General features: G+C 47.4%; 1 protein-coding gene across 1 annotated transcript in view; it reads left to right on the forward strand.

Annotated features, from left to right (window-relative positions):
* Positions 1-534: 534 nt before the first annotated feature.
* Positions 535-14,930, forward strand: part of LOC147114104 (organic cation/carnitine transporter 2-like) — a 176,622-nt gene continuing 162,226 nt past the window's right edge. Inside the window, exon 1 of the mRNA XM_085995725.1 lies at positions 535-1,037. Within this exon, the coding sequence (XP_085851851.1) occupies positions 648-1,037 (390 nt within the window). The 5' untranslated portion in view covers positions 535-647. The remainder of the gene's footprint in view (positions 1,038-14,930) is intronic.

The raw sequence follows: 14,930 nt of genomic DNA on the forward strand, positions 1-14,930 counted from the left end.
GCCAGTCTCAGCCCTTGCCTCAGCATATCTACCGCTGAAACCCATGCCTTTGTACCTCTAGACTTACCTTCAGCTGTCTAGGACCTAAGTTCTGAAATTCCCTCCCTAAACCTCCCGGGCTCTCTACCTCCTTTTAAGACACTCCTTAAAACCTAACTCTTTCCTGTCCTAATATCTTCTTATGTGGCTCTGAGTCAAATTTTGTTTGAAATGCTTCTATTGCCCTGGGACATCGGTTAAAGGCGCTACATAAATGCCACTTGCTTTATATGTTGGGAATCGCACCTGCATATCCCACGCAGCCCACGCCCAACAGATATATTTAATGCAACATTTAATTGAATAAATTCTTGTCAGTAGTAAATATGTAAACAGAATTTGCACTTTGATATAATTTCTGTTTCATAGAAAGAAACAAATAGCTTCTCCTGCCTAAAGAATAAGAACATTTCAGTGCTGAAACAGGTTGTTTACGAAAGGATTCCGCTTTAAGAGTACAGGGCGGAGACAGTGTCGGGTGAAGATTGGATTTCTATTTATAGACTTTGAAATAAAGCAGTTCTGCAAGTTTCTGGTCCGCCCTCCATCGGCCAATTGCTGCAGTTTCACGGAAGAAAATCGCTGCCTGTCCTCCCGCTGCAACTAACATGCGGGATTACGATGAAATTACCGCTTTTCTGGGAGAATGGGGACCCTTCCAGAAGCTCATCTTCTTCCTTTTGTGCCTCAGTGTCTTTCCCAACGGTTTCGGTGGAATGTCCATAGTTTTCGTCGGGGACGTTCCAGAGCATCGCTGCTTAATTCCCGGGAATCTCAATCTCAGTGAAGCGTGGATGAATCGGACGATCCCTCTGGTGCACGAAAGAGGCAAACTCCAGTACAGCAAATGCAGACGGTACCGGTTGGACGTGATAATGAATCTTTCGGAGACATTTCCCGACGCAGATTCCTTCAATATGTCTGAGGTAGAACAGGAGCCCTGTTTGGATGGATGGGAGTACAGTAAGGAGCAGTACATCTCCACCATCGTCACCGAGGTATGTGTCTGAAGGGGTGCAGTGGTCACACCGGCAATAGTTAGCCTGAGAATAGTTTGTGAAAATCTCTGGAATATATTCAGATGTTTTCAAAATAAAACGAGCAGATGCATTTGAATCCAAACATGACCAGGCAGTTGCAATTATTTCTCTTGCATGGCCTCGGGTCCGATATATTTTAATTTTTTGGGTGTCTATAAACAATAGAAATTTGAACTTTAACACCTGCCTCTAACTTTTTCCCCTCCGACCTTAATCTTGCTCCAGTTCTAAAAGATTTGTCCTAATTTATCGATTTTCCAACGCCAACCTCAATTCGTTTAACACAGAGATTCTACAACGAGAGGGCAAAGCCTCAAATTTAGAAAAGGGAGTGTGAAAAGACAGGTTAGATCTAACTACTTGATGCAGAGAGTGGTGAATGTGTGGGAAGGACTGCCAAGGGAAGCAGCGGGGTTGATTGTATCAGCAGATTTAAGAGAGAGTTGAATATGTACCTGGACAAACATTTGATTGAGGGGTATGAGAAGTATTGTGTGGTAAGATAGTTGATAGATATTGGAACCGGACAGATTGGGCTGCAATATCTTTTATGGTTCTGTATATTCCTATCTAACTTATTTCCTCTCATGACCAGAAACTTTTTGTGAATTTACTTTTCTCCCTGGCTCTACTTTTTCCCCTGCTTTCCTGAAGGTAGTGACTATAGTAACGACAACTTGCATTTTTAAAGCGCATTTAACATAGTAAAACATCCCAAGGCATTTCACAGGAGCGTTATCAAACAACATTTGACACTGAGCCACATAAGGAGATATTAGGGCAGGTGAGAGATAGGTTTTAAGGAGCATCGTCAAAGAGGAAAGTGAGGTAGGGAGGCGTAGAGGGTTAGGGAGGGAATTCCGTAGCTTAGGGCCTCGGCAGCTGAAGGCACTGCCGCCAATGGTGGCGTGAGTAAAATCAGGGATGCACAAGAGGCCAGAATTGGAGGAGCGCAGAGATCGCAGAGGATTGTAGAGCTGGAGGAGGTTAGGGAGGGGCGAAGCCAGGGAGAGATTTGAAAACGTATGAGAATTTTTAAATGGAGGCGTTGCTTAACCGGGAGCCAATGAAGGTCAGCGAACAAAGGGGTAGTGGATGAACGGGACTTGGTGAGAGTTAGGATATGGGTTAGGATGAGCTTAAGTTTATGGAGGATGGATAATGGGAGGCCTGGCAGGAATGCATTGGAATAGTCAAGTCTAAAGGTAACAAAGTCATGGATGAGGGTTTCAGCAGCAGATGAGCTGAGGCAGGGGCAGAGTTGGGTGATGTTAACGGAGGTGAAAATAGACAGTCTTAGTGATGGCGCAGATATGTGGTTGGAAGCTCAACTCAGGGTCAAATACTCAGCTTGAGAACAGTCTGGTTCAGCCTCAGACAGTTGCCAGAGGGAGGGATGGAGTCAGTGGCTAGGGAATGGAGTTTGTGGCAGGGACTGAAGACAGTGGCTTGGATCTTCACAATATTTAGTTGGAGGAAATTTCTGCCCATCCAGTACTGAATGTTGGATAAGCTTTCTGACAATTTAGAGACAGTGGAGGGGTTGAGACAGGTGGTGGTGATATAGAGCACGTGTTGTCAGTGTACATGTGGAAACTCACATTGTGTTTTCGGATGATGTCGCCGAGGGGCAGAATGTAGATGAAAAATAAAAGGGAGCCAAGGATGGATCCTTGGGGAACACCAGAGGTAACGGTGCAGGTGCAGCTAGAGAAGCCATTGCAGGTGATTCTCTGGCTGCAACTGGATAGATAAGAATGGAACCAGGCGAGTGCAGTCCCACCCATCTGGACAACGGAGGAGATAATGGTAGCATAGTGGCTATGTTATGGGATAGCGGCCTGGACTAATAATCTAGAGATGTGAGTTCAAATCCCACCACAACAGCTGGGGAATTTAAATTCAGTTAATTAATTAAATCTGAAATAAAAAGCAAGTATCAGTAATGGTGAGCATGAAACTATCGGATTGTCATTAAAAACCCATCTGGTTCACTAAAGAACTTTGCCGTCCTTACCTGGTCTGGCCTATATGTGACTCCAGACCCACAATGTGGTTGAATCTTAACTGCCTTCTGAAATGGCTAGCAAGCCACACAGTTGTAACAAACTGCTGTGAAAAACAATAATAAGAATAAAACCAGACAAACGACCTGGCATCAACTTAGGCACTGACTTCGGACATGACATTGGTACACCCAGCCCAGTCGACCCTGCAAAGTCCTCCTCACTAACATCTGGGGACTTGTGCCAAAATTGGGAGAGCTGTCCCACAGACTAGTCAAGCAACAGCCTGACATAGTCAAACACACAGAATCATATCTTTCATCACTGTCCCAGACTCATCCATCACCATCTTAGATTCATAGAACTATAGAATGGTTACAGCACAGAAGGAGGCCATTTGGCCCGTCGATCCCGAGCTGACTCTCTGCAAGAGGATTTCAGTTAGCCCCACTCCCCCGTCCTTTCCCTGTAGCCCTGCAAATATTTTTCCTTCAGATACTTATCCAATTTCCTTTTGAAAGCCATGATTGAGTCTGCCTCCACCACCCTTTCAGGCAGTGCATTCCAGATCCTAACCACTCGCTGTGTAAAAAAGTTTTTCCTCATGTCGCCTTTGGTTCTTTTGCCAATCACCTTAAATCTGTGTCCTCTGGTTCTCGACCCTTCTGACAATGGGAACAGTTTCTCTTCATCTACTCTGTCTAGACCCCTCATGATTTTGAATACCTCTATCAAATCTCCTCTCAACCTTCTCTGCTCTAAGGAGAACAACCCCAGCTTCTCCAGTCTATCCAAATAACAGAAGTCCCTCATCCCTGGAATCATTCTTGTAAATCTTTTCTGCACCCTCTCTAAGGCCTTCACATCCTTCCTAAAGTGCGGTGCCCAGAATTGGACACAGTACTCTAGTTGAGGCTGAACCAGTGTTTTATAAATGTTCATCATAACTTCTTTGCTTTTGTACTCTATGCCTCTATTTATGAAGCCCAGTATCCCGTATGTTTATAACCGCTTTCTTAACCTGCCCTGCCACCTTCAACAATTTGTGCACATATACCCCCAGGTCTCTCTGTTCATGCACCCACCCTTTAGGATTCTATCCTTTAGTTTATATTGCCTTTCCTTGTTCTTCCGACCAAAATGTATCACTTCGCACTTTTCTGTATTAATTTTCATCTGCCACGTGTCCACCCATTTCATCAGCCTGTCTATGTCTTCTTGAAGTCTAACACTATCCTCCTTACTGTTCACTATACGTCCAAGTTTTGTATCCATCTGCAAATTTTGAAATTGTACCCTGTACTCCCAAGTCCAAGTCATTGATATATATCAAGAAAAGCAGTGGTCCTAGTACTGACCCCTGGGGAACACCTCCGTATACCTTCCTCCAGGCCAAAAGACAACCGTTCACTACTACTCTCTGGTTCCTGTCACTTGGCCAATTTCGTATTCATGCTGCCACTGTCCTTTTTATTCTATGGGCTTCAACTTTGCAAGCCTATTATGTGGCAGACCAATTAAGTACATACTTTGGTTCTGTCTTCACAAAGGAGGACACAAATAACCTCCCAGAGATGTCGGGGAACATAGGGTCTAATGAGAGGGAGGAACTGAATGAAATCAGTATTTGTAGGGAAATGGTGTTAAGGAAATTGACGGGATTGAAGACCGATAAATCCCCAGGGCCTGATAATCTACATTCTAGGGTACTTAAGGAAGTGGCCCTAGAAATAGTAGATGCATTGCTGGCCATCTTCCAAAATTCTACAGACTCTGGAACAGTTCCGATGGATTGGAGGGTAGCTAATGTTACCCCACTATTCAAAAAAGATGGTAGAGAGAAAACAGGGTAATATAGACCAGTAAGCTTGACATCGGTAGTGGGGAAAATGCTGGAGTCCATTAGAAAAGATGTAATAGCAGAGCACTTGGAAAACAGTGACAGGATCAGACAAAGTCAACATGGATTTACAAAAGGTAAATCGTGCTTGACTAATCCACTGGAATTTTTTGAGGATGTAACTGGCAGAATAGATAAGGGAGAACCAGTGGATGTGGTGTATTTGGACTTTCAGAAGGCTTTTGATAAGTTCCCGCATAAGAGATTAGCATGTAAAGTTAAAGCACATGGGATTGGGGGCAAGGTACTGACTTGGACAGAGAACTGGCTGGCAGACAGGAAGCAAAGAATTGGAATAAACGGCTCTTTTTCCGAGTTGCAGGCAGTGACTAGTGGGGTACCACAGGGATCGGTGCTAGGACCCATAGAAACATAGAAACATTGAAGATAGGAGCAGGAGTAGGCCATTCGGCCCCTCGAGCCTACTCCGCCATTCAATGCGATCATGGCTGATCATCCAAATTCAGTACCCTGCCCCTGCCTTCTCTCCATATCCCTTGATCCCTTTAGCCTTAAGAAATATATCTAACTCCTTCTTGAATATATTTAATGAATTGGCATCCACTGCCTTCTGTGGTAGAGAATTCCACAGGTTCACCACTCTCTGGGTGAAGAAATTCCTCCTCATCTCAGTCTTAATGGCTTGCCCCTTATACTTAAACTGTGACCCCTGGTTCTGGACACCCCGTCCATCAGGAACATCCTTCCTGCATCCAGTCTATCTAGTCCTGTTAGAATTTTATAAGTTTCAATGAGATCCCTCTCATTCTTCTAAACTCCAGCGAGTATAAGTCCAATCGAGCCAATCTCTCCTCATACGTCATTCTTGCCATCCCAGGTATCAGCCTGGTGAATCTTCGCTGAACTCCCTCCATGGCAAGAACATCCTTCCTCAGATAAGGTGACCAAAACTGCACACAATACTCCAGGTGTGGTCGCACCAAGGCCCTGTACAACTGCATCAAGACATCCTTGTTCCTGTACTCGAACCCTCTCGCTGCGAAGGCCAACATACCATTTGCCTTCTTAACCGCCTGCTGCACCTGCATGCTTACCTTCAGCGACTGGTGCACAAGGACACTCCGGTCTCATTGCACTTCCCCTTCTCCCAATCTATTGCCATTCAGATAATAATCTGCCTTCCTGTTTTTGACACCAAAGTGGATAACCTCTCATTTATCCACATTATATTGCATCTGCCATGCTTCTGCCCAATCACCCAACCTGTCCAAATCATACTGGAGTTTCTCGGCATCCTCCTTACAGCACACACTCCCACCCAGCTTTGTGTCCTCTGCAAACTTGGAGATATTACATCCAATTCCCTTGTCTAGATCATTAATATATATTGTGAATAGCTGGGGTCCCAGGACCGATCCCTGTGGTACCCCACTAGTCACTGCCCGCCACTCGGAAAAAGACCCGTTTATTCCAACTCTTTGCTTTCTGTCTGCCAACCAGTTCTCTATCCAAGTCAATACCTTGCCCCCAATCCCATGGTCTTAACTTTACACGCTAATCTCTTATGCGGGACCTGATCAAAAGCCTTCTGAAAGTCCAAATACACCACATCCTCTGGTTCTCCCTTATCAATTTTACCAGTTACATCCTCAAATAATTCCAGTAGATTAGTCAAGCGTGATTTACCTTTTGTAAATCCATGTTGACTTTGTCCGATCCTGTCACTGTTTTCCAAGTGCTCTGCTATTACATCTTTTATAATGGACTCTAGCATTTTCCCCACTACCGATGTCAGGCTTAACGGTCGGTCTATAATTAACCCGTTTTCTCTCTACCACCTTTTTTGAATAGTTGGTTAAGATTAGCTACCCTCCAATCCATGGGTACAGTTCCAGAGTCTATATAATTTTGGAAGATGACCAGCAATGCATCTACTATTTCTAGGGCCACTTCCTTAAGTACCCTAGGATGTAGATTATCAGGCCCTGGGGATTTATCGGCCTTCAATCCCGTCAACTTCCCTAAAACCATTTCCCTACAAATACTGATTTCTTTCAGTTCCTCCCTCTCATTAGACCCTATGTTCATCGACATCTCTGGGAGGTTATTTGCGTCCTCCTTTGTGAAGACAGAACCAAAGTATGTATTTAATTGGTCTGCCATTTCTTTATTCCCCATTATAAATTCCCCTGATTCTGACTGCAAGGGACCTACGCTTGACTTCATCAATCTTTTTCTCTTCATATATCTATAGAAGCTTTTACAGTCAGTTTTTATGTTCCCTGCAAGCTTACTCTCATACTCTATTTTCCCCCTCTTAATTAATCCCTTTGTACTCCTTTGCTGAATCCTAAACAGCTCCCAACCCTCGGGTTTACTGCTTTTTCTGGCCAATTTATAGGTCCTCTCCTTGGATCTTATGCTATCCCTAATTTCCCTTGTTAGCCACGGTTGAGTCACCTTTTTTGCTTTATTTTTGTGCCAAACTGGGATGAACAGATTCTGTAGTTCATTCATGTGATCTTTGAATGTTTGCCATTGCCTATCCACCGTCAACCCTTTGAGTAATTGTGAGAAGTCACACAACACCAGGTTATAGTCCAACAGCTTTATTTGAAATCATAAGCTTTCGGAGCGCTGCTCCTTCGTCAGGTGAAGTGAAGAGATACATATAGGCACAGCATATATAGTCAGAGAACACTGCCAGATGATTACAGGTAATCTTTCTAACTGCCCTTTATCACACCTCGGCAGAGAGATAATCACAGCAATCAAAGGTGTGAATGGTGTCCAAACAGGTCAGTCAGGAAAACATTACATCAAAGAACAATGAGGTGGGGTCACAAGGGGTCAAATGTTGCAGATGCTGGGGTCTGTATGTAAAACAAAAATCAAACAAATAAAAAAAAAAAAAAATGTTTTTTGCTGGAAATCACAGCAGGTCCGGCCGCATCTGTGTAGAGAGAACAAGCCCATGACGACTCGAGTCTGGATGACTCTACGTCAGGTGGGGTTACATGTAGCGTAATATGAACCCAAGATCCCGGTTGAGGCCGTCCTCATGAGTGCGGAACTTGGCTATCAGTTTCTGCTCGAAGCAGTTCTGTCAGGCCTGGACAGACTAGATGCAGGAAGGATGTTCCCGATGGCGGGGGAGTCCAGAACAAGGGGCCACAGTCTAAGGATTAAGGGTAAGCCATTTATGATGGAGATGAGGATGTATTTCTTCACCCAGAGAGTGGTGAACCTGTGGAATTCTCTACCACAGATGGCAGTTGAGGCCAATTCATTAAATATATTCAAGAAGGAGTTAGATATATTTCTTAAGGCTAAACGGATCAAGGGATATGGGGAGAAGGCAGGGACAGGGTACTGAGTTTGGATGATCAGCCATGATCTCATTGAATGGCGGAGCAGGCTCGAGGTGCTGAATGGCCTACTCCTGCTCCTATCTTCTATGTTTCTGTATTATCAAATGCCTTTTGGAAATCCTTATATACCACATTTTTCTTTTACTCGTTTATGTGATGTGGGCATCGTTGGTAAGGCCAGCATTTATTGCCCATCCCTAATTGCCCTTGAGAAGGTGGTGGTGAGCCGCCTATTTGAACCGCTACAGTCTGTGTGGTGAAGGTACTCCCACAGTGCTGTTAGGTAGGGAGTTCCAGGATTTTGACCTAGCGACGATGAAGGATCGGCAATATATTTCTAAGTCAGGATGGTGTGTGACTTGATGGGGAATTTGCAGGTTTGGTGTTCCCATGCGCCTGCTGCCCTTATCCTTCTAGCTGGAAGAGGTTGTGATTTTGGGAGGTGCTGCCAAAGAAGCTATGGTGAGTTGCTGCAGTGTATCTTGTAGCTGGTACACACTGCAGCCACGGTATGCCGTTGGAGGAGGGAGTGAATGTTTAAGGTGGTGGATGTGGTGCCCATCAAGCAGGCTGCTTTGTCCTGGATGGTGTTGAGCTTCTTGAGTGTTGTTGGAGCTGCACTCATCCAGGCAAGTGGAGAGTATTCCATCACACTCCTGACTTGTGCTTTGTAGATGGTGGAAAGGCTTTGGTGAGTCAAGAGGTGAGACACTTGCCGCAGAATACCTAGCATCTGACTGCTCTTGTTACCACAGTATTTATGTGCTGGTCCAGTTAAATTTTTGGTCAATGGTGACCCCCCAGGATGTTGATGGATTCGGCGATGCCGTTGAATGTCAAGGGGCGGTGGTTGGACTGTTGCTTGTTGGAGATAGTCATTGCCTGGCACTTCTGTGATGCGAATGTTACCTGACACTTATCAGCCCAAGCCTGAACGTCATCCAGGTCTTGTTGCATGCGGGCATGGACAGCTTCATTATCATCAACCGCATTGCCCTAATCAACCCTCTTTGTTACCTCATCAAAAAACTGAGTCAGGTTAGTTAAACATGATTTGCCTTTAACAAATCAGTGCTGGCTTTCCTTAATTAATCCACACTTGTCCCAGTGACTGTTAACTTTGTCCCTGATTACTGTTTCAAAAGCTTCCCCACTACCAAGGTTAAACCGACTGGCCTGCAGTTGCTGGGTTTACCCTTACACCCTTTTTTGAACAAGGGTGTAACATTTGCAATTCTCCAGTCCACTGGCACCACTGCTGTATCTAAGGAGGATGGGAAGATTATGTCCAGTACCTCCGCGGTTTCCTCCTTAACCTCCCTCAGCATCCGAGGATGCATCCCATCCGGTCCTGGTGACTGATCAACCTTAAGTATAGACAGCCTTTCCAGTACCTCTTTATCAATTTTTATCTGATCTAGCATCTCCACTACCTCCTCTTTCATTATGACTTTGGCAGCATCTTCTTCCTTGGTGAAGACAGATGCAAAGTACTCATTTAGTACCTCAGCCATGCCCTCTGCCTCCGTGCATACAACTCCTTTTTGGTTGTAATCGACCCCACCCCATCTATTACTACCCATTTATTATTTATGTGCCTATAGAAGACTTTAGGTATGTCCCATCCCACCGGCAGGACAGATGCACCAGAGGTGGCAGCACAGTGGTATACAGTCGGGAGGTAGCGACCCTGGGAGTCCTCAACATTGTTACCGGACCCCATGAAGTCTCATGGCTTCAGGTCAAGCATGGGCAAGGAAACCGTCTGCTGATTGCCACCTACTGCCCTCCCTCAGCTGATGAATCAGTACTCCTCCATGTTGAACACCACTTGGAAGAAGCACTGAGGATAGCAAGGGCACAGAATGTACTCTGGGTGGAGGACTTCAATGTCCATCAGCAAGAGTGCCTCGGTAGCACCACTACTGGCCGAGTCCTGAAGGACATAGCTGCCAGACTGGGCATGCGGCAGGTAGTGAGAGAACCAACATGAGGGAAAAACCTACTTGATTTCATCCTCATCAATCTACCGCATCTGTCCATCTGAAATCTACAGACTGAGGTTCAGATGCTGGTATGTATTACTTGTTGAGGCATGTACTCACCTTGACCACCTGAGTGAGGTCGTTGAATTTCTTCCGGCACTGTGTCAGGCTGCGTACAACCACACTACCGGCCATGACCTCCTGGGCCACTTCCCTCCACATTGCCCTGAATACCTGGGGCAATAGTCTTCTTCCAGTGTCTGGGAACAGCACTGCCCTCCTTCGCTCCACTCCCATGACAAATGCCTCCAATGCCTTGTCCGTGAAATGACGAGCTCTCTCCCTGGGAGTGGGATCAGTCATCACGATCAGGGGATTGAGTTCCCTGCCGGTTGCCTTCACATTCAGCAATGCTGATGATGAGGACCTGCACGAAGATGCAACCTTCCCTTTAAGAGCTGGAAGGGGCCAGTGTGAAGGATCATTCCCAATTGCACAACACCTGAAATTCATTATTGCTCTGCTGGTAGTGCCCTTGTAGCACCCTGCTTAGGTCATTAGCGCTTGATTTAGCGCGCCAGCTCTTTCCAGGAGCGCTAAAAGCCAATTTAGGTAAACCTTAGACTCATTAGCACCTGGCACTAGTTGTTCACGATTTCAAAGTTTAGTGCCCCAAACTGGGCGATACCAAATTTCTCCCCCTTAGAAACCAGCAAAAGATGATCAAAAAACTGATAAAAAGGGAGAAAATAGAACATGAGAGTAGACTAGCAAGAAATATAAAACCAGATTGTAAGAGCTTCTACAAGTATGTAAAAAGTAAGAGAGTAGCAAAAGTAAGCATTAGTTCATTCATGGTTGAGACAGGTGAAATTATATTGGGGAATAAGAAAATGGCAGAGACTTTAAGCAAATATTTTGTATCTATCTTCACAGAAGAAACAAAAAGCATACCAAAAATAGTGGGGAACCAAGGGGCTAATAAAAGTGAGGAACTTAAAGTAATTAATATTAGTAGGGAAAAAGTACAGGAAACTTTCTGCTATCCGGCACGGACGGGACCGACATGGTGCCGGTTCAGCAACAATTCCGGATAACCGAATGCTATAGTAAAAGATACGGACCTTAGAGCTCCGTATAAAGCAACAAACCCTGTTGCTTAGCAACAGCTTCAGAACAACGTCCACAAGTTGCAAGTGTCTCTGTAGCTTAGCAACAGCTGCAGCCAAACCCTTGCCTTCCTCCACTCGTAAATGGTCAAGACTCCACATTGACTTTGCAGGGCCATTTCAGGGGAAGATCTTTTTGATAGTGGTGGATTCTCATTCGAAATGGCTGGAGGTGGCTATCATGAGCTCCATGACATCCAGTGCAGTGATCAACGCGTTGCGTTTGCTGTTTGCCACACATGGGGTCCCCGACGTGCTGGTTTCGGACAATGGAGCAGCCTTCACGTCAGCGGAGTTCAAGGCTTTTGCAGGCAGAAATTGGATCCGCCACGTGACCACAGCGCCCTATCACCCCTCCTCTAATGGGCAGGCAGAGAGGATGGTGCAAACCACAAAAGAGGCACTGGTGAGGATATCGGTGGGGAACTGGCAAACCAGATTGGCCAGGTTCCTGTTATCACAGCATACCACACCAAACTCAGCAACGGGGAAGAGTCCTGCCGAGATGCTGATGGGTCGCCGGCTGGCGACTGCACTGGACCGGCTACACCCAGACTACAGGGATGAGATGCACACAAAGCAAGAAGAGCTGGCTGATGTGCCTCAATAATTCCGAGACTCGAAGGTAGCAGAACAAAACAAGGCTTTTATTAACTTAGAACGAAACACGTAAGCGAGAGAGATGTCGTCCTTCTGGAAATTGGGGCTAGACTGAAGCTAGCTTACAAACAGGGCCAGGTATGGGCGGAGCCCTACACACAGCACATTCCAGCACATTCCAGTATACAATACAGCACATTCCAGTACACAATACAATGAGGTCTGGGGGAAGGGAAATGACACTGAAACCGATCTCAGTCACAGGCAGTGATGAATGGAAATATTTCATCACATTCACCCCTTCTATAGATTTAGTCTGTTCGGGGGTTTGATAGTCCTCTGCGACCGACCTGGCTGTTGCGGTGCCGCGGGTGTCGGCTGGGTGTCCCCGGTAGCCTCCTGGGTCTCTGCCGGGGGTGCCGCCAGGGTTGTTGAAGGGGTAGTTGGTGGGGGTGCCGTTGGTCGGTGTTCTTCCGGGGGTGATGAAAGAGTAGTGGGTGGGTAAGAGTTGCTGTGATCGTCGTTGCCGCTATTGCCGTGGTTGTTGTCGATGCCGGCTGGGGCGACGTCTTTTATGGACACGGTGTCCTCCCTTCCGTCGGCGTGCCGGACATATGCATATTGGGGGTTGGCGTGGAGTAGGTGTACTGGCTCCACGAGAGGGTCCGTCTTGTGGCCCCTCACATGCCTTCGCACGAGTACCGGACCTGGGGTGGAGAGCCATGACGGCATGGATATGCCTGAGGTGGATTTCCGGGGAAAGACAAACATTCGTTCATGAGGCGTGGTATTAGTGGCCGTACACAATAGCGACCGTATCGAATGGAGCACATCCGAGAGGACTTCTTGCCAGCGGGAGATAGGGAGGCCCTTGGTCCTTAGAGCTAGAGTGACTGCTTTCCATACTGTCCCGTTCTCTCGCTCCACTTGGCCGTTACCCCGGGGGTTGTAGCTGGTGGTACGGCTCGTGGCGATCCCCCTGGACAGCATGTACTGGCGTAGCTCTTCACTCATGAAGGACGCCCCCCTATCCGTATGGATGTAGCTCGGCATACCGAACAGGCAGAACAGGCTGTTGAGGCATTTAATGACCGTGGCGCTGGTCATGTCTGGGCAGGGGAAGGCGAATGGGAACCGGGAGTATTCGTCCACAATGTTCAGGAAGTAAACATTGCGGTCGACGGACGGGAGGGGGCCCTTGAAATCTAAGCTGAGCCGCTCAAAGGGCCGTGTAGCTTTGATTAAGTGGGCTCTATCTGGGCGGTAGAACCGAGGCTTGCACTCAGCGCAAGTGCGGCAGTTCCTGGTCAGGGACCGAACTTCCTCAATCGAGTAGGGTAAGTTACGGGACTTTATGAAGTGGAACAGCCGCGTGACCCCTGGGTGGCAGAGGTCGTTGTGGAGGGTCTGTAGCCGATCCCCGGTGGCGCTGGCACACATCCCTCGTGAAAGGGCGTCAGGGGATTCGTTAAGGGCCCCTGGCCGGTAAATGATGTCGTACTCGAAGGTGGAGAGCTCGATCCGCCACCTAAGAATCTTATCATTTTTAATCTTCCCCCTCTGTTTATTATTGAACATAAACGCTACCGACCGCTGGTCGGTAAGTAGGGTGAAGCGTTTGCCGGCTAGGTAGTGGCGCCAGTGGCGCACTGCCTCCACGATGGCTTGGGCCTCCTTTTCCACGGAGGAGTGTCTGATCTCGGGCCCTTGGAGGGTCCTCGAGAAGAAAGCTACGGGCCGCCCCGCCTGGTTGAGGGTGGCCGCCAAGGCGAAGTCAGACGCATCACTTTCCACTTGAAATGGAGTGTTCTCGTCCACTGCCTGTAGCGTGCCCGCTCAATATCCTGCTTAATGCTTTTGAAGGCGGCGTGGGCCTCAGCAGAGAGCGGGAAAGAGGATGCTTTCAAGAGGGGGCGGGCTTTGTCGGAGTAGTTGGGGACCCATTGGGAATAATAAGAAAATAACCCCAGGCATCTTTTCAGGGCTTTGGGAGTGTTGGGCAGGGGCAGCTCCCGTAGGGGGCGCAATCGGTCGGGGTCTGGTCCGATTTCCCCATTCTCCACCACGCTGCCTAGTATGCAGAGGCGCGTGGTGTTGTAAACGCACTTGTCCTCGTTGTAGGTGAGGTTGAGTTTTTGTGCGGTTTTCAGGAACCTCTCGAGGTTCGAGTCGTGATCCTGCTGGTTGTGACCGCAGATGGTGACGTTGTCGAGGTAGGGGAAGGTTGCCTGCAAGTGGTGGTCATCGACCATGCGGTTCATCTCCCTCTGGAAGACCGAGACCCCATTTGTCACCCCAAAGGGGACTCTGAGGAATTGGTAGAGGCGTCCGTTCGCCTCGAAGGCGGTGTACGGGCGGTCCTCTGGTCTGATAGGGAGCTGGTGGTACGCTGACTTGAGGTCGATGGTGGAGAACACCCGGTATTGGGCGATTTGGTTCACCATTTCTGATATGTGGGGTAGCGGGTAGGCGTCTAGTAGGGTGTACCTGTTGATCGTTTGACTATAGTCGATCACCATCCGTTTCTTCTCGCTATCCCTTACCACTACCACTTGGGCGCGCCACGGGCTGTTGCTGCGTTCAATAATGCGCTCTTTCAGGAGCCTGTCTACCTCGGTCGCGATAAACCGCCTGTCCTCCCAGCTGTACCTCCTGCGTTTGGTCGCTATTGGCCGGCAGTTAGGGGTAAGGTTCGCGAATAGCGAAGGCGGCTTTACCTTCAGGGTAGCCAGACCGCACACTGTGAGGGGCGGCTGGGACCCACCGTACTTGAGCGTGATGCTTTGGTGGTTGCACTGGAAATCCAGGCCCAAGATCACGCTCGCACATAGGTTCTTCATGATTAATACTTTAAAATTA

This window comes from Somniosus microcephalus, chromosome 8 (genome assembly GCF_052327205.1).
Source record: "Somniosus microcephalus isolate GS21.2 chromosome 8, FLI_Smic_1.0, whole genome shotgun sequence".
Classification (NCBI taxonomy): domain Eukaryota; kingdom Metazoa; phylum Chordata; class Chondrichthyes; order Squaliformes; family Somniosidae; genus Somniosus; species Somniosus microcephalus.